The sequence below is a fragment of the Numenius arquata genome, chromosome 1 (genome assembly GCF_964106895.1).
Source record: "Numenius arquata chromosome 1, bNumArq3.hap1.1, whole genome shotgun sequence".
Classification (NCBI taxonomy): Eukaryota; Metazoa; Chordata; class Aves; order Charadriiformes; family Scolopacidae; genus Numenius; species Numenius arquata.
This window is the reverse complement of record NC_133576.1, coordinates 75,092,168-75,112,385: the sequence shown is the minus strand read 5'-3', so window position 1 is coordinate 75,112,385 and position 20,218 is coordinate 75,092,168. Positions and strand designations below refer to the sequence as shown.

At 36.7% G+C, this 20,218-nt stretch overlaps 1 protein-coding gene across 1 annotated transcript in view; it reads left to right on the top strand.

Annotated features, from left to right (window-relative positions):
* The first annotated feature begins 610 nt into the window (after window positions 1-610).
* Window positions 611-20,218, top strand: part of TMCO3 (transmembrane and coiled-coil domains 3) — a 30,805-nt gene continuing 11,197 nt past the window's right edge. Inside the window, exons 1-8 of the mRNA XM_074148718.1 lie at window positions 611-1,153; window positions 5,757-5,936; window positions 9,697-9,888; window positions 10,719-10,847; window positions 12,436-12,528; window positions 13,737-13,923; window positions 14,872-14,989; window positions 15,565-15,760. Of these exons, the coding sequence (XP_074004819.1) occupies window positions 707-1,153; window positions 5,757-5,936; window positions 9,697-9,888; window positions 10,719-10,847; window positions 12,436-12,528; window positions 13,737-13,923; window positions 14,872-14,989; window positions 15,565-15,760 (1,542 nt within the window). The 5' untranslated portion in view covers window positions 611-706. The remainder of the gene's footprint in view (window positions 1,154-5,756; window positions 5,937-9,696; window positions 9,889-10,718; window positions 10,848-12,435; window positions 12,529-13,736; window positions 13,924-14,871; window positions 14,990-15,564; window positions 15,761-20,218) is intronic.

The window sequence follows — 20,218 nt, the reverse complement described above, 5'->3', positions numbered from 1 at the left end:
GCCATGTAGCCTTTCAGGTGAAGATCTTTGATCCAAACTAGTAGTGCTCAGAAGTCCACGAAATTTTGCGGTTATTTCTTTACTATAGAAATATTTCTTTCACAAGTATGATTTATAATGTAATCTGTTTCAGTTAAGTTTTTTTTCTGTTAGGTTTTGTATAGTTGAGTGTGTTAATGCTTCTGAGGCTGTATAAAGAACAAATGATTGTGATACAATTTTTTAGGATAGGTTTGAAAAATACAAGAGGTTTACTGATAAGAATAGTGAGTTCTGGTGCTAGGCTGAAGTACAGCCTATGGCATCATGGCTTAATATTTTTAATGGCTTTTGTCTTGTGTAAGAAGTGCAGGTGACTACCATGTGAAATGACTAAGCTTTCCATTCACTGTTTCTGAAACAAGATGATGTCTAGAAAATAGTCAAGGGGAAAACAAAAATCTATCAGTAACCTTGGGCTGCTTTTTGCTTTTGGTAACTGTTGCCTGAAGGAGACCATGTACGTCCTGTATAGCAGTGTAGGATGCAGTCTTAAGTTTGTTTTCTATGTTTGTTTGACCTAATGGCTCAACGTTGTCATGTTTGTTAACTGATTGGTACTATCTTGTAGCATGGTGTGCGTACTGGAGATGCAGAAATCATGTAGCAGAAAGCTTTGAGCAGTTGTGGATTATCAGTTTCTCCCAACAGCAATAAAAAGTGAAGAATGAAGGCGACTGGATTTATTTCCCTATGGACGTTGGTTTCACTGCCTTGTGGCCAGTTAGTAAATCCTGCAGAACACGAAGATGTAGTAAAGCATGCAATAAAGCTGCACCGTGGGAAAGGAGCTGTTATCACTCAGAGAAGGCAGTGGGTGTTGGAGAGCTGCAGAAAGCTGTCTGGTCTTCTTCGCCAAAAGAATGTTGTTCTCAACAAACTAAAAAATGCCATAAGAGCAGTTGAGAAGGATGCAGGACTGTCAGATGAAGAGAAACTTTTTCAGGTGCATACCTTTGAAATTTTCCAAAAGGAGCTAAACGAAAGTGAAAACTCGGTCTTTCAGGCAATCCATGGTCTCCAGAGAGCTCTACAGGGTGATTACAAAGATGTTGTAAATATGAAAGAAAGCAGCAGACAGAGACTGGAAGCCTTGAGAGAAGCTGCAATTAAGGTTAGTTTTCCTGTGTTTATTACTAGAATATTAATATTCTACTTGTGATTTTAATTATAGTTTCAATCTGTTTTAATAAAAAACAAGATCTACGTGAAACTTGCAATGTTTTGCTGTTTAAAATGGATTTGAACAAAGTATTTGTTTTCATTAGTAAAACTAGAAGTAATTCTGGTGTAGAGCTTAAAACTTACTGGCAGTCAATAGTTCTTATTTCAAAACAAAGCTAAGCATAATTAGAAGACCTATGGCAAATATTATGTTAAAGGAAAAAGAATACAAGAAGTGAGCCAGTGCACATAGCACAGTTGCACTAGATAAACCAGTGGGATTATGAGAGTGGAGATAGTGCCATAAATTGACAAAATACTTTTGTGTATTTTGTAAAGTGTTTATTCCACTTTAAATCTGAACGGCTCAACCAAAAATCTACAATTTAAACAGAATGACTTGCCTTTTATTTTCATATTTGTATAGATGTGGGTAAAATGGACGTGCAAATGACTAGATTTTCAATCTCAGTATAGCACTCCTAGCCTAAGAAGTGCAGATTTGAAAAACAGTGTTTCGAGGGAAGAGCCGACTGAGATAACTTTACCAAGAAAAGCACAGATGAGTAAGAGTTGAGCACAAGTACTTCATGGAAAATTTGAGTTCCCGTGTCAATTCAGACCTGTTAGGGTAGGCACAGTCTGCCACTGTCTGCTGGGCTTGGTAGCACTCAAACTGTGTACTGAAAGTCTCCCATTGAGAGAAAATGTCATTTAATTGATTTGGTATTTCAATTGCTCTTTTCCTTGCTCTACCCCTTAGCCACTGGAGGAATATATTAAACATTTTCTTTGTTTACTGTCTTCTAAAAGAAGAGGCTGCCCTTGCACAAGGGAGCAAGAGAAGGAAAAATTTAATTGGGATATAGCATCTGAGCTGGGAGAATCTCTAAAGGGCATTTGTGTAAGAGATGTGCAGATCTTAACAGGTGAAGATGGCAAGAGATTGTGTGCAAGAACGGTGTGAATTGTGGTAAGAAAGGCTGGTGGACATAGAAGTTAGGATGCAGAATTGGGAGACTGGAGTGATCTGTGCAGTGAAAAAAAAGACTGAATTACGACAACTTTGCATAGGGAGTAGCTTGGATCTAGGTGTGTTCCAATGAAGTGCTCGGTATGACTTTGATAGTGGCACTTAATGGTAATGCCAGCCTCTGCTGCATAGAAATGGTAGCAAATGTCATGAAAATGACTTGATTTTCCACTTTTTTTTTTTTTTTTTTTTTCTCTCGGAGCTCTTAAGCAGTGGGGCTGTCCAGAATCTTCTTTCTCATTTCCCTGATTCTTGGCAATGTTACTGTAAAATACTGAAGTAATCTATCCTTGAACTTGGGAATGGTGCTTCCTCATTTTTCTTATAAAAGGAGGCCTGTGTGTATACTGATGTGTTATAGATGTGTGTCCTGTCAAAACTTTACTTATGCAGAGGTGGACTGTGTAGGCCTTTGTATTATCATATCAAGATATTTACTTGAACAAGCAATCTTTTACACTCTTCCTTCTTATGTCATGCGTGTGATTATTTAAACAGAATATTTGTTGGTCTAACCTTACAGTTGTTACATAAAGTAAAACAAAGGATAATGGAGAAAACGCATGCCAAAAAGATGAAAATTACATGGGATACATTTTTTTGGACTTGTTTTTACTTCAGAAGACACAGATTAGGTCCAATTTTGTTCTGGTTTCATTTTACTGCAATGATTACTTTGGTGTACTTACAAGACATCCTTTCAATTTTTTAAACAGTGATTAAGTAGAAAATAGAAATGACTGTAGAGGGTGCTGAACTCTTCATTTTATTTCTGTTGAGTTGAAGTATTTGGAAGTCTTTAGTGTTGGGATATGTATGCGTGTCTGATGCATTTCTTGTTGGTTCTGCTGCTGGGAAAAGGTACAGCGGAATCATTCATGGTGGGGGAGAGGAAGGAAGAAGTGCTCAAAATAGCTTCTGCCTTCCTTTGCTCCAGGAACCTGTGTGGAGGTTCGGGTGCCTGCTGCTTGGACATTGATGGAAAAAACTCACAAGTAGTGTAAAGATGCATCCTCCTCTTGAATGTACTTTTTTCATCCCTGATTAAACAGTGGAGAGCAACAGCTACACTGCATTCTTAACCTGCATTGCCCCAAAGGCTTACTTAGTCCTACTTCATGTGTTTCTGGGCATTCCAGTCTCCTGTTTAGTGCAGCACAATCCTTATGTGTATTACCTTGCTTAAAAGATTGTTTGGTATGTACTTTCGGATTAGATGTCTCCAATCCCGGTGTGAGTTGCAGAACAGTGTTTGTACTGTGATGCACTTCTGCTTGCCATGTAGCAGGCTGTGTGAGAGCTTTTCACAGACACCATTCTCTGTGATTGTCCCGCTCTGCTGCTGTGATGCTGGTCTGTAGGTGTAAACAGAGATGCCACTTTAATAGACTACAAAAACCTTTGTCTTCATTAATTAAAGGAACTTAGAGGTAAACGCAGATTTTTCAAAGCTCTTTTACCTTGCTGTTCAGAGAAGGTAAAATTGTTGTGAATCAAATAAATTTTTGTGAAATCAAATTCTTGTGAATCAGAGCCTTATTTATTTTTCTCTGCAGTTTGCCTCCAACTGTTCTGCCAGTTGGCCTTAGCTGACAGAAAGGACTGACCGGCTCCCTGCACCCAAAACCTGTTCCATTTTTGAGGGGAAAGAATCTAACCCTCATTAATTCCATCTCATGTTCTAAGATGTTGCTGACTGAGGAAAGAATCTGGAGCTCATATGGGAGCTGTTTTTTACATCCATCAGGCAATGTCTGCTAGCAGAGAACAACAGATAGGAAATGTTTTTCCTTGAGGCTGTATGAGAGTGACTGTGTCTCTTGCTTGTATGTTGCATAAGAACTAAAGTAGCTGACATTGGGCCAAACACATTAATAGTTACGTTTTTCCCAACTCCAGTTATTTTGGGAACCGGGTAATTTTCATCATGCTAGTGTAACTATGGTAATTCTAAACACCAACAGACAAGAGCCAGCAATTCTGTGGTTACCTCACAACCAGAAGTATTCATCTGACTGTGAGGATTTTAAAAAGGGTTAAGCTACAGTTACAGGCTGTACTGAATGTACTCTTGTCTTGGCATCAAGGAATTGATTAAATTATATGCATGTTCTTGCAGGTTTCAAGGGGAAAAATGTCCATCTGCAAACATGTGCAAACTCCAGTTACTTAAACACAGGAGTTCAGGACTATTTTAGATGCCCAGGTTATCCAAGATCTCTCTGTGGGGTAGACAGATAAAACATGCAACCTAAAAGAGGCTTATGTTCTATCTGATTTCTAACTGGGTATGGCAGGGCATCTAAAATGGAGACAGAAACTTGTGTTTTCTGGGAATTCAGTCTGACCTAGAGATTGCTTACGTTTTTTTGCCTGGTCTGTTTTTTCCCTTTGTAATAATATTGGGTGTCTTAAAGAACAGGTGTGGGTCTCTCTCATTTAAATATTTTCAGCATCCTGAATTTAACTGAAAGGAAGAAGCCTGCCATTGTGTATGTTTCCTCATTCATAGTTGTTCTCTCTCAACCAGTGTGTCTTTAAAAGAATGTAGGTGTGTAAGTGAAGCATTTTATCTTTTTTCCAAAAAATCACAAATTGTACTCTGTCAATACACAAAGCATTATGTTTGGTTATTTTCTTGGTAACTATTTAGAAGGTGTAGTGTTAAGTCTGGTCTTGATCAGTAAATAAACTTAATTTTTTAGTTTTCTTTTTGAACCTGAAACATCCAAAGAGAAACGAAACATCATAACTTCATCAGGGAAGCTACTGAAATAACTTTACACCATATCAAACCACATCAGCATTTTTTCTTTTCTTACTGCTGAAGCCTAGAAATGGATTTCAGAAGTCATTAGTGCAAGCTCAGAAGAGGCCCAAACTGAAAACATGGACAAAATCAAGTATTTTACTTCTGATAGGAAAAATGCTTCTTGGGAAACACAAGCAGGAATCTCAGCTAGAGTGCTTGACTGCTCACCTGTATGCTCTCCCAACTGCTTTTATGTTTTTGTAGCTGTTTCCTCAGTTGTAAATTTTGAAAACCATAAACAGACCTCTTGCCATGGTTATAAAATGGCTTATAAAATTAAGATTGTGTTTTCCTCCCAATTTGTTTGTTTGTTGTAGTTCGTAAAGCTATGCTTTCAGTGTTGTTACGCTTCCCTGCTAAAGCACTGAGCACTGAACTTACTTGTCTCTGAAATGTTTCCTAGTGTTCCTCAAAGTAATTCCTTTCTTGTATTTTCTGGATCGTAACCGTGGGGCAGCTCTACTGTTTAATGGATTAGAAAAGGCAATTGGTGTATATTTTGTTCGGTTCTTGTTTTTCTTGCCCACTTTCCCCGGTGAAAGTTGGCACAAGAGAAAGCAATCTCTAAATACCATTATGAAGTGTATATAGCTTTTGCAATTCCACTCATAAGATGTTTTGTGTCAAAAGAAGTGTACATTTATGTTAGATGTTTTTCTGCTTGAAGGCCTGGCCAGCACTTTATCAGTGTGTTGTAAAATTCAACAGGAAGAAATGGAATACGTCGAACTCTTAGCAGCAGAAAAACATCAGGTCGAAGCCCTTAAGAACATGCAGCATCAAAACAAAAGCCTGTCAATGCTTGATGAAATTCTAGAAGATGTCAGGAAGGCAGCTGATAGACTGGAAGAGGAAATAGAAGAGCATGCCTTTGATGACAACAAATCTGTAAGTGATGTTTAGACTCAGTCTTTCAATTGATGTGCATTTATTTTTTAGTTGGTATTTGCACTGTGAGGTGTTTCTTAACCCCTGTGTTAAATGGCTGTTAGGATTTTAGTGACTAATTTAAAAAACAAAACAAAAAACTTTTGGCTCTATGTTTGTTCTTGCTTCCCTTTTAACAGAAGAAAGTATTTAGTGGTAGAATCATTACTTTTTAGGAGTGAGCAAACTGAAATAATTACTCTTTTTTGCTAGTGATTTCTGTGTTTTCTGATTTGCAAGTCTTCCCTGCAGCTGCTACTTTGACAGTGACAAGTGTAGTGTGTCTCACTGATAAAGCCCATGAGAGTTATGACATCTCAGTGGTGGTGGTGGGACTGTGATATTTAGGCTTTGCAGGATATGGAGTTACCATGTTAAGCGTAGTTTCCGCTTTTTTCTCTTTCATTTTGTTGAGAAAGTTATGGGAGAACAAGAATCCTTGCAGTTAGTTTTCACAGTCTGGGAAAAGATATATTGTTCAAGGTAAGGATCTGAAATGTGTTTGTGGTGTTGCTTTCTTCCACGTCTGACTTCCTCTGCTTTTCGTACATTGGCCTGTTTGCATTGTTCCTTGTTTCTGTGTTGCATGATGGACAGTATCCCTCAGGTAAGGCTGTGTGTATTTGGAGCTGGGAGTACATCAGTTTGTCGTAGTGTCCCGTTGTGCTGTCCTCGGGGACTGACTCTAAATTGGTCCTTTTTGCATAAACATGGGTTGCAATTTTATTTGGCCTTTGCTCTTGGAAGGTTTTTGTTGATTTGCAGCCTGACTTCTGAGGTGAGTATAGTTCTTGAATTCTGCTGAGGAAGGAAAAAGGCAGTTGCTCTGTAGTAGAGAGCCAGGTCATTTTTTATATTTTTTTTGTAGCTGTACTTGTATCGAGAGAAAGCGAAAGCAGTGTTTTATTTTGTATATGCCAGATGGCAGCAATTGTAGCCAGTGGGAATCCTATCCAGCCAGGACTAACAGTGGGGAAGGGACGAGCTAGCTGGGGTGCCCTCTTCTGTTCCGCTGGGCTGTAACTGCAGGTTTTAATGCCACCAGGAATGAGGTTTCTTCTCCTACACTTGTTAATTGGCAGCACGCCAACGCATCCTTGTTCTCCAGTGTATCCGTTTGGTTTTCTGCTTGTATCTCTATTCATAAAAGAAAAGTAATCGTGAAATGCAACCTGGAAGGGCCTATTTACATGTCCATTTTTGCAAGAAGCATCTAGTGTGTTTTCTCTTAAGCTAGAACACTGGAACATTAGAACAAAGGAGCTCAAATAGAATGATCAGTAAACTGATAAAGATATAAAAACATCTATTAAAATATAATCAGAGAAGTGTAGTAGGTAAAAATGAAAAAAAAAGAATCTGAGCTAACCCACTTAATGCAAGACAAGAGTATTTGCGCACTGTATTCTGTTATGTACAACCTGTTTTCTCTCATTGTGTCTTCAAATTTATTAGTACTTAAAAACTCATCTGAACCTGGGCCATCTACTCTTGCTCTTCTAGCAGAGTCTCTTTTCTCAGTTCCCTTTTCTTTTGTAAAAGTAAAAATGCGCCATAATATCCACACAATGTTACACAGAAAAAAACCATTATATGGTTTTTATGTTACACATATGGTTATATGTTACACAGAAAAAAACCATTGGTTTTCATAACTGTCATAATCTTATAAACATCTTCCCTTTTTTCCTAACATTGTTTCTGACCCAGACTGTGAACTCTACTAGATGAGGAATGTATTTATCCAATTGCATTGCTTTTATGTGATCTTTGATACATTTTTAATTTTGATGCAGAGAAGTTTGGTTGGATTCCAGACACACAGGCTACCAAGTACAAAGGAACCTGTAACAAACTCTACATGAATTTGGAGTTCCAGAGTTTCAAAGTAGATGCTTCACTGCTGATTTTTTTTATAAGATAATTTTGCTTAGTGAACACTATCGCTGATATCACAACATTAAATTCCCCAAAAGATACTTGAACAGATGTTGGCTTGTTAGCATTTTGGTTTTTTAGGCAAAGTAATAGTCATCTGCAAGATGAGGACACTGCACTGAAAGTGAAATAACTCCAGTGTGAAAGTCAGTGTAAAGTATGTTTTATATTGCAGAGCCAACATTTAACACTAAGCGCTAAGCTCTCTTTTAGTATCCCTGGACTAGTAATGAGGGTGTGGGAGAGGGGGTCAGGAGCAAAGATGACAGAAAACCAGTAGGATTGAGCACTGATTGTGTATTCTGATTAGAAACAGTTCTTCATCTTTGCTGACTGTAGGGAAGCCTTTCTTCTTTGCTCCAATACTGTGAGAATAGTTTGCATGTACATGGCATGCAGCAGCTCCTGCTTTCTCCCATCAGCTGAAAGTGTGAAAACACGGTTTGGTCTCTTAGACTTGGCAATGGACACCTCATTCTGGAATGCAAAATAGCCTGGTAAGTGGGGAGCTTAGGGAAGTAAAGGTGAAATACATACAAAAAGACAGGGTTTTTTTTTGAAAAAAAAAAAGGGTGAAACTTTCATAATGCTTAAAAAGAAAATGGTCATCAGCCTCTCAGTCCAACAGCTGAAAAGGATGATGTTTGAAGCAGCTGTTTTATGCTTCTAAATAATTCTGCAAACTTCATGATTTGTTTCATGTTTCTTCCTCCCCCGTCTAATCCTTAGCGACTTCCAGTTCTTTAGAGGCCCATCATATTGTATGATGTACAAAAACCAGAGGAAGAGGTCATTCCTATGATAAAGATATTTATGGAATTATACACACACACACACACACACACGCATATAAATGTAAGGAGTGGAAGAGAAGGATGAAAATTGCAGATTAAATATTGAAAATGCAATATTTATCTGAACAGTTTGGGGAAATGTACTAGAGAATCAGCAAAAGTGATAGGAGGCTGTTTCATAGATGATTTATGGGAATACATTTCTTCATTAAATTGGGGAGTTGCTTGGGCAAAATACAGCAATCCAGAAAAGTTGAATGTTTTGTAGTCAGTCACTGGAATGACAACAGCCTACTTTCTTTACTAGAGTCTAAAAGAAGTAACAACCTTAACTGTTGCTGGATAATGATAAAATCTACATTATGGAAAATACAGTGAATACTGAAATCATCCTGCTGTCCTCCACTTTGTAATTACAGGCACTAAAAACAGAGCTAGGTAGAAGCAGTTCTTATTCTCTCTCCTTCAAATTTACAGGACAGTGACTTTTTCTTGAGTTGGAATGCAGTCATTGCAGATTTTTTGTGAACTGAAAATCACTTTGTAATCTCTAGTTGTTTTTGTTCAACGGCATAAAATGCTATATTTCAATCCAAACTTTTGTGTTCTAAATGTGATAAAGCTTTTTTTTTTTTTAAAAAATATTTCAGATTAAATGCAATTGAAAACACTGAATTGGAACTTTACAGCTTTGAAACCCTCTCTCTGTATTTTTTTGGTTGGACAATTTGGCTAAAGAGGTCTAGAAATCCCCTTGGTTTTAAAACATGAAGCAAATTATAGCCTTTTCAGTTATGGACGTAAAATTTTGATAAAGAGATGGAAAGACTCCCCTAAGAAGAAACTGCAGTAAACTGCAGTATTTTCAGTCTGTCAACAAATTCTGGACCAACTTCAAGCACCACTAATAGTCTTCTGCTTTTTACTGTATGTTTCATTGACACACACACCTTTTTTTCTTTTTTTTTTTTTTATTTGCTTTCTTGCAGGTGAGAGGTGTTAACTTTGAAGCGGTTTTAAGGGTGGAAGAAGATGAAGCCAACTCCAAAAGAAATGCTTCAAAAAGAGAAGTAGAGGATGACTTAGGTCTCAGTATGCTTATTGATTCCCAGAACAATCAGTATATCCTTACCAAGCCCAGAGATTCAACCATTCCTCGTGCTGATCATCATTTCATAAAGGTAAAAATTTTGGAGACATTCTTGTCATTTGTTTTGGTAAGATTTAGTCCCACTAGTTTGCATGCCAGTACTGCTTGATTGGATTGAGTATAGCTTCAGCATTTGTCCCCATTTGTGATTCCGCTGTCTACTGGTTATCTGGCCAATGCGTTCCCTACTCATACTATAGTCTTCACAAGACTGATTGCGATGCCGCATGAATCCTCTCTGTTTTTATTTGATTTAACTTGTTGCACCTTTGGGGCAGCATCCATTCTCTCGGACTGCGCAGTGTTAAAGCAAATTACTGCTTTGCCTGGTAAGCCACTTGCGTATTGTCCCTGGAGAGAACGTATCTTTGTCTCCTGTTGTGAAAAAGGGATGCTGAAAAATACATAGACATGTTTTTAATTGTATTTGTGCTTCGTGAAGAATAACTGGATGGGAATATTTAAAAAAAACCAAACCAAACACAACCAAAATGAATCTGTTTCACCATTTGGTTTTAATGCAAAGTGTCGTTCCCTCCACAATTCCCCATGAAACTGTCTACTTCCTATAATGTATTTAAAATATTTAATAAATTGATCAAAAGTCTCCAAAGCTACCAGTTACTTAAGGTCAGTACAAAATCTGCTTCATCTGCAAAACTGCAGTGCTTACGCTTACAACAAAGTGCTCAGGTTAGTTTACTGAAGTTGTTTCTTTTCACAGGCAGTATTTTACATTTAATTTTACAGTGCTATTTATGTTTTGAAAGATAATAGTCTTTTAATCACAAATTTGTGTGTTTTATATTAATATAAATATTATTTATTATGTTAATGCATTTGTAACTCTTACATATTTAGGATATTGTGACAATAGGAATGTTGTCTTTGCCATGTGGCTGGCTGTGCACAACAATAGGATTGCCAACCATGTTTGGGTATATAATCTGTGGAGTACTCTTAGGACCATCAGGACTAAATAGCATCAAGGTAAGTGTGCAATTGCTTCTTGACTGATTTCATTTGTTGAAATCTTTAAAAGTAGTTTTAAAAAAATACGGTATTGCCAACCTCATATTTAAAAATAAATAAAAATCCCCAAACCTGGACCTTTACAAAACGAGGCCTTAAAATTTTATGTCTTTGAATCATTTTGTTTTCAATTTTTTTTCTCCTATATAATCATTACATAAGCAATTGTTGAAAGCAAAAGCTGAAGGTTGTGTGTTGTGGGTTTTTTTGTTTGTTTGTTTCTTTCTTTTCTTTTTGTCTTTAATCATAAAGCATCACATTTGAGAGCCAAATTATTTAAATGACATCAAATATTCAGAAACTTGCAAAAAGTCAGTGTTGGCAGTAGAGGAAGTGTTTAAAACAAGTAGTTCTCTGAGTAGCATAGCTTGGCTTCCTAGACAGTTATTTTATATCTCTGTAGCTCTTTCATCCATCCCAGTCACCCTACTTCTTTTCCAGTCTCCTGCCCACATTCCTCAAGTCTCTTGAACCTTTTTAGCTCCATCACGTGTACCCTGATTATTAGCTCAGTGCGAAACCCTGGGCTGTGGTTGGCGAGACATTGCATGTGTTTTGATTAGTGGTCTGGTGGGCATTAACAGATTGTTTAGCCAGCAGGCAAGACAGAACACATGTGAAGGTTGCATGGTAATGTCCAGTTAAGTTACACGTTTCTATTACATTGATATCCACGTTTCTATTACATTGATTACATTGATAATGCTTGGAACTTACTGTCTTTGTAACCTCTGCTTTTATTTTGACTTCTGTTGAAAATGACTGTTGGGCTCAAAAGTAAGTAGAAGTTGTAGCATTTCATCAATCTCATATTGGAAGAGAAGGCTACAAATATTATACTTCCAAAATTTCATATTCTAAGATTGAGATTAAATAATAACCTTTGTGTAGTACATAACTTCTAGGTTGAGAAGATCTGGAAAACGAGACTACTTAGACTGAGAAACAAGTTTGTAAGCTTGGCATTAGAAGGAGGTTCAACAACCAAATTTCAGAGACTTAACGCTGAGGAAGATGATGTGGTCAGAACAGAGATGAAGAAGGTTTCTTTAGGACAGTTTCTTAGTGAGCTGCCTGTTCATTGTGGAGCTGTGATTAAACATTATTCATCTGGATAATGTTCATGTTGACTGGGTCTCTTGTGTGTCCTCTCTCCTTTTGTCTCTTCTGTATTTCATAAAGAAGTTGAATGTCAGAGGAATTTGGCAGGCAGAAGTAACTTCTGGAATGCAAGCCTTGGGGTTTTAATAGCATATGTGTAAAACTTTAACCTATTTATTTTCAACAAGCAAGAAAGCTTCCCTAGATCAAAGCACGTGTGCTTTTTGGGTGACCAGCACTATCCAACCAAATTATCTAGTAGCAGCCAGGTGATGGGAAAAACGTTTGAACCCTAAAGATGCTGAGGGAACTTCTGATGTTATATAGCCAGCAAGTGAACTGCCTGTGAAAACATAATGAGAAACAATTTGTTTTGTAAGTGGACTTATAATTTGTATTATAAGTAGACTGCTGTGCACTGACTTATTTATATATTTTTTTTAAGTCTATTGTACAGGTGGAGACATTAGGAGAGTTTGGTGTATTCTTCACTCTCTTTCTAGTTGGTCTGGAATTTTCTCCTGAAAGATTAAGAAAGGTATTTTTGTATAATACCTCTGCATTACAGAATTTAATTGCTAATGTTGAAGTTATCAGTTCTATTTCAGATTTTTACATTCTCCCAATAATACACTGGTGTAACATTGTGTATTAGACACAAAGTTTATATTTGTGTTATATAACATTTTTGAAAAGACAAATATGACATTTGCTTCTTCTCTTTAACTCTTTGGAAAGAACAGAATGCATTATTTATTTGGTGGCTCCGAAAAAATCCTTTGCTATTTCTCTTCATTTTAGTAAAACAGTTGGATTACTAGAAAAATCTCACACAATTTATGGCAATCCATCTCTGCTTTATTTTAACATGCAGTAACATGCAGTTGCTGTTATGGAGTGTCCAGTGATGTTTGCCAGTCCTCTTATAAAAAAATATCAGTTTGTTAAGTACTGCATACTGAATTGATGATACATGCTGTACTGGCTAATAAACTGATTCTGCAAGTATGTTAGCACAATCTGGAATATTACATGATGTGGCCTTCAGCAAAAACGTACAAGTTTCTTTTGGTCTTAATTAAAAAAAAATAAATTAACTCATAAGCCAGCTACAATTTTCATAGTGGAAAATACTGCTGCGAAATATGTAAAGACTGTATGTATGTAGAGTTGCATTGTATGATTTGTTCCTAAGCTGATGATTGTGAGTTCATGAGACTATAGAATCTTTAATTGAAATGTGTTAAAACTTATGAGCATTCAGCTTAATCTGCTATTTCTACTCCATCTAAAATCAAAGATAAAAATCAGTAATTCAAGGGTTCCTAAACTGTAGTATGTACATTGCAACTTCAGAACTGTGTGCTCACTGCTGTGGAGCAAGCTGCTGGTATTGATGATGATCTTTTCCCCACCCTGGAATCACATCAAATAACCAGTCTTCCATGTGATGATTTTAGTGTATTTCATCCCGTACTGGACCTTTTGGCCCTTAATTTGCCTGTGAGCTCTGGTAAATTTACCTAATTTCTAGTAATGAGCCTTCTGGCATAGAATATTATCTACTAGGCATAATAACTTAAGAGTTTTAGGATGTATAGGATGACAGCCCATTAATTCTATGGCCCAGCACTGCAGTCAGAAATCGTGCATCTTTAGCTGCTTATTTTTGCTGAAAATCATCATAACTTATCGGTGAGAAAAGTGCCATCAGACTTTATCATAAGAACTTGTTTTCTTCCCAAGGTATGGAAAATATCTTTGCAAGGACCTTGCTACATGACGGTTCTGATGATTGCCTTTGGTTTACTATGGGGGCATTTGCTCCAAATTAGACCAACACAAAGTGTCTTCATTTCCACTTGTTTATCTTTATCAAGCACGCCATTGGTGTCAAGATTTCTTGCAGGTAGTGTTCGAGGTGATAAAGAAGGTAAGTATGATTTTAAATATGTACTGCTGTAGCATCTACGGTCAAAATGGAAAGAAGTTGACTTTGTAGTATTACGAGAGAAACTAGTTAAAAAATGAAACGAAACAAAACAAAAACCACTGTTAAGTTTGGTTTACAAGTGATCATCCTCCTGCAGCACTGGACAGTGTTGTGTGTGTTCTTGTTATGAGGTGAGCCTGCTATTTGCATGGCCAGTCCTCTTTGGAGAAACACAGTGTAGCCCAATCGGTACTCTCCATGTTAAGAATGGACTTCACTGAGGGTCTGGAATCCTTGTGCTTTTTAAGAGGTGACCAGGTTAGACCATTACTACCAGTCTGTCATCAGGGCAGAAAGGCTAACTGAAATAATTCGCATCCTTCTTCAGCAAACTAAGACCAGCTCAAGTAGTCTTGCATAGCTAACAGCTCTTCAAATAAGTACCTTCAAGTACCATATTGCTAGCTTCTCAAAGATGTCTAAATGTTTCCTTTCAGAAGTTTTGCCATCCTGCTTTCTTCCACTTAAACCTCCCTCATACATACTGCAATAAAGTTATCCCCACCCCCTAGAATATTCATATTCTAATGCCTAAATTCAAAGCGTTTATTTTACATGTGCTGACTCTTACAGTCTTAAGAACAGCAGACATACATGTTTTCAGTAAAGGAGTTCCAGTAAATGCACAACTAGTGCTTAACCATTAAGCAAAGTCTATATTTTTATTGTATAACAATTTGTTTGTATTTTTAATATATCTTTATTTATGTATATTTTAATTTACTTACTGGTGGGGGCAAAAAGAACAAACGGAAGGCTTTGAATGACCTTACTCTGTTGAGAACTATACATAGCCTCCATTTGATTAAGACATTTCTAGATTTCTGAGCACCGTAAGCATTCGTAGATTCTGATGAACGTTTCCATGACTGCTTTGTTGGTGTGCAGGGGATATTGACTACAGTAGCGTACTGCTTGGCATGTTGGTGATGCAGGATGTGCAGCTTGGTTTATTTATAGCTGTCATGCCTACACTTATTCAAGCAGGAGTGAGCACATATTCCAGGTAAAAAAAAATTATTGTACGTATATTACCCTCACCCCCTTCTAATTAGTATGTATATTGAATATATGAATATGAGAGTGCTACAGTTAATGTCAGTTCTGTGAAAAATATGCACTCTGTTCTGTGAGTTCCCTTTACTCTTTGTACTTGTCATGTTGTATAAGGATATTCTTTCTGCTCCAGCTGTCGTAGTCCTGTCCAGTACTTAAAATTTGTAGTGAAAAGTTTGTTACTGTAAAAAAAAAAAAAAAGTTAATTTCTTCAGTCACTTTATTCCCTCAAGATGTATTTTTGTCAAAGACTGTGTGATAGCATTATTAAGCCTGATGGCTTACCTTGAAGATCAATCAACAAAATCTTTTTGAGTCAAGATGGAAGTAAATTCTAAGTTGTCGAAGAGATTGCTGGGCACTCAGCGGTTACAGTATTCATCTTATTTACTAATGTAGCTAAATATCTTACTGTAGCTACTCAGTTTTGAACATCTGTGGAATTAGATCTTTTCACTTAAGGGGAACTGGTTGGGAGGCATGAGAGCACTTGAAAGAAATGTTTTGTTTGTTCTTCTCTTTCAGCATTTTTAAGGAAATACTGCGAATACTGATACTGATTGGCCAAATTCTCTTTTCTCTGGCTGCTGTTTTTCTTCTATGTCTTGTTATAAAGACTTATCTCATAGGACCGTATTATCGCAAGTTGCATGCAGAAAGCAAAGGGAATAAAGAAATCCTCATTCTAGGAATAACTGCATTCATCTTCCTTATGTTAACGGTAATCTTTTAAATTCATAAAGCATTTTGATACATGTGGTAGTTTACTGCATCAGTATCACAAAAGCCATTGCATTTACTGTTATTGCATATCCATGTACCTCTGTAGTTAATTGTTTTTAAAATGTTTTAAAACAAACCCCAAATGCACCGATGATTCATGCATTACAGCATAGATGACTAACATTCAAATTTTATCTCTTCTTACTCAACTGCTGACAACTTTTAATAGCCAGTTAGAGAATCATGATTCCAGTTTTAATTTTGGGCTACTTTATAGATTTGAAAATAATTTAGGATGGGTTTTGAGATACTGATAATAGCTAATTGACATTTGCTCAAAAGTTTCTTTTCAATAGCAGATTATCAACATGGTTTTCATTGTAAAATACTTTTTCTGTGGCAGTTTGGGATGAAATTGAGGAAGTAGAGAAATGCCTCAAGGTTCATAGTTGTTGATAGCCCTTTTGGGTTTGGTTCATTTTCCTCTGAATCTTCCTTCTATTTGTTTCTGTCTCGCTTTTCAGCCCTCTGAAAAACTATTCTGCTGGAGAACAGAATGTGACAGTCGCTGATAGCGTTGTGGGTTTGAAACTCCATTATCCTGGATGTAGAGATTATGTTCTTTGAGAAAAACTATCCCAAAAAGTTCCTGTACATGTGCCTTTTTTCTAGGGGTATTTGCTTAATTATTAGAAGTCCAACAGAGAAAGCTGACCTCCTTAAGGAAGAAAGTCAAGAAAGAAGTTAGTAAGAGCATAGCTTTACAATTTGTTTATTTCTATTGTATAGGTTAAAAATGCCATCCCTCTAAACAGCTATTCATATTCCAATCAATAGTGCCATCTAATAAGAGAAGGAACAAAACTAGTTACTCGTTTTTACTTTTTACAAACAGGCATAACATTTGTAGAGCAACTTCAACAAAAAACAACAACCAAACCACAAAAGTTGCATAAAACACTATGGTATCTAGAAGGAGACTTAATTTCATTAAAAATGCGGCCTACATAGATTGATCTGACTGAATTTGGCATATTGTGCCCAAACCACGTGTCACATGTACAAGGAGTTTGTCCACATGATTTTATATAATACATGTGTGTATACAAACCTGGGGGAGAATGTGTTTGAGTGTGTTGGATTCGTACTGCAAAAAAGAATGCTGCTTCAGCATGGGAAGCATTTGTGATGGAGCAAATATTTTGTGTACTTTAAGTGAAAGCAGTTTTCCTTTTAAAGTTGATAAATAATGCATCAAAGGGAATAGTACAAAGGATACTGCATGTAACCTCAGTAAACCAGTTGAGATGCTTGATATTCACTGACACTGAATAATTATCTGCAATCACAGAATTTTCCATACTGGTGTAATTCTAAAAAAGCTTTTGAATTTGTAGAGGGAGGAATTAAGGGTGTGCATATTCTAGTGGCCTTAACCAAAGATAACTCTGCAGCTCCATTTAGAATACTGGAGAGATGTTTTTAAACAAAATATTTTAACTGAGTTATTCTGCAGGCCACATCCTTTCCAATATGTGACAAAGAGGGTGGGAATGATATGGTGTTTCTGCTTCATGCATACAGTTACTTGTTACATGCTTCAGTGTTGACTGAATTTCCAGGGTCCACCTAAGTTTATCCTGTCTCAGGGTCCATCTGTAACACTAGCACATGTAACGCACATTATATATAAACTTTATTTTACTTGTTTCCTGTGTTTGAAAATCTCAGATGACTAATTAAACAAGAATTGCCATTTCTCTGCCGATAAGGGCAAATTCTATATGGGAAAGCAAGAGGGAGGATAGGACAGAAATAACTGCAGTGTGAGTAAGCAATTTTGATGTAGGGATTATCCTTGTCAGGTGAAGGAACTTTCTGTATGGAAGTGACTTTTGTGCATTTCTGAACTGTTTGGCTCACTTGGATAACGTTGCAACATGTTAAATCTGAAACAGGATCTAAATACATCTTGATAAACTAATTTGAGAGATGCAACAAATCTCAAATATGAGATATTTTACCAAGATTTGGAGCTTAAGATTCCTTGTTCTGTTCCCAGATATTCTCAGAAGTAACTGAAATTCCTCCTCCCCTTTTTTCCCTTAACTAGTTAGGCACATCAGGGCAAGGATTGTGTCAAGTGCCAACCCTATGAAAGGCTACCTGACTTTGAGACACAGTTGTACATCTTTCAATCATGTACCTTGTCACCTGTAACAAAGGTTCAGGAGATCATTATTGCACTTTCAGCAACTCCTTTTCAAGCTTTGAGTTATGCAGATACTGCTATTATTATTATTATTTTTTAAATTGGGGAACTCTTCTCCTGAGTCACAACATAAAGAGCAAATTTAGCTTATGATTTTAAATGCGACCAGTTAGGATTGATGGCCGAATGGGTACTTTTAGGTCCAGCTATAGAGTGCAATGAGCTGAAGAACATGTTGCAAGTCAGCCAGCATGTTCACTGGTGTTGCTTTTCTCATGTTCTGTATGTACAAAAACATTACAAGGAAAATTTTTTAAACACTATCCTGATAATGAATTGCTGTATCAGATATCTGCAGGACAACAGTGGTCAGTTTTGTTATGTTTTAAAACTATGTTGCTAAATGTTACTAAAGAATTGGAAAAGAAAAAAACATGACCTGACAAGAAGGATAGCAGTTACATTTATGTGTTTATAGGACTGTGCATACACATAGGCGGGTGGGATAAGTGGCTTCCAGTTTGACTGCCTTATGGTTGACCTGGGACGATGGAAGCAAATGGGGGGAAAATTGCCAGCTTGCTTTACCTACCAGAAAGATGAAAAGAAAATATAGCTATGTTATTGCAGTACTTTATATATGAAAATGTCCATACTTTTTCCTGCAGTGTATTAGGAATGTCATTCCTTGTCTGCCTGGAGTACTTCTCAATGGCTCATCACCTGCTTATGAATTCTTTTCTATCGATGAAAAGGAGAATATTAAGGAAGAACTGTAATCTCAAATATTGTAGTTAATTTTTTAATAAAATACAGTTGAGATGGAGTTTTTGCAAGACCAATTAAAAATTGTTTCCATTTCTGTTAAAGCTTTACTTCTTTAAAATGCAAGCTTAGAATTCACCTCTTTACTCTGGAGCAGATTTAAATTATTAAGGCCTGAAGTTCTAATAATGTTTATTTCCATCAGGGATTTCTTTAATTTTACTGACTTACCTTATTCATTAAGCTTCTATGATGATTAAAGATGAGCAATAAGATACACATTAGAGAATATAGGCAAAAACAACTGCTGAACAAATGGTTGAAATTCAACTGGAACATGTTATAGCAGTAATGTTTATTTCTTTTACTTATTGCTGTGGTAGAACATTTGAACATAAAAATCCAATATTCTAGTGAAAGCAAAGCAATCTTCTCTGAATTAGAGTGAAATGGGACCTTTGAAAGCAACTGAAAACTAAATTGTCCTGGGAAAAACATGTAATTTAACAAAACTTTTCATTTAATTTTGATTGAAAAAGCTTTCTGTAATGTAGGAGTTGGGAAATAGATACTGCAGAGCCCAGGGATTAGTAATTGTTAGAGTCCTGTTTGGTAAAGGCAAAACATTAAAAATGATGCAAGTAGAGAGGGAATACTAAATGCGAAATACTTTACAAGTTTTGCTTATATGAGAAATTTTGCTGAGAGTGCCTTCCTGCCAGTAAATAAACCCTCTCCGGTGTTTGTGCGCATGCCCACTCATTATATTTAATAAACCTTGATGCTATAGATTTAGTTGAGGAAATGTGTCCACTTATTGGTAATATTATTGGGCAACCAGAGACCAGGGTGGGAATAGTAAAGAGAGTCATAAATCTTGAAGAGGAGGGGAGATGAGGTTTAGCAAATAATGTAATCTTTGTTTTTTTTTCTTGCCCCTTCATCCACTTAACACTTTTCTGTGTGTGAAGTGACCTATAGATTTTGTAGACCTGAAGCTGTGTAGTACCTAGAGAGCAGACAAAAATTAGCAAAACTTCTTTTTTTATATACCAGGCCCTTGAGCTCATACTTAGCTTGCCGTAGAGTGAAGGAATGGAATTCACTTTTTATGCTGTGGGAGCAAACCCAGAGGGACTTACAGTTTGCTCCAGTTATGTCTGATGCTTTCTGAACAAGCATGTTTCCTTCTTTACTTAAATTGCTCCTTGCTTGAATAGCGATTCTCATAACAATTGAGTATCGTGCAATTCTGATACAAGAGATGCTAAATCCCTTCTTACATGGTAGCCTGACCATGTACATGGGAATACTTAAAATATTAGCTATAAAAGTTTTGATCTGGAGCTCTGTTATAGCTGATAACACTTAAATGTGGGGGAATTATAGCTGAGTAGTAAGAATACTTCCAGCTTTCTTTAAAGAGACTATATTGAATCTTAACCATACTCAAGAGGTGGTGACACTTAAAACAACTAA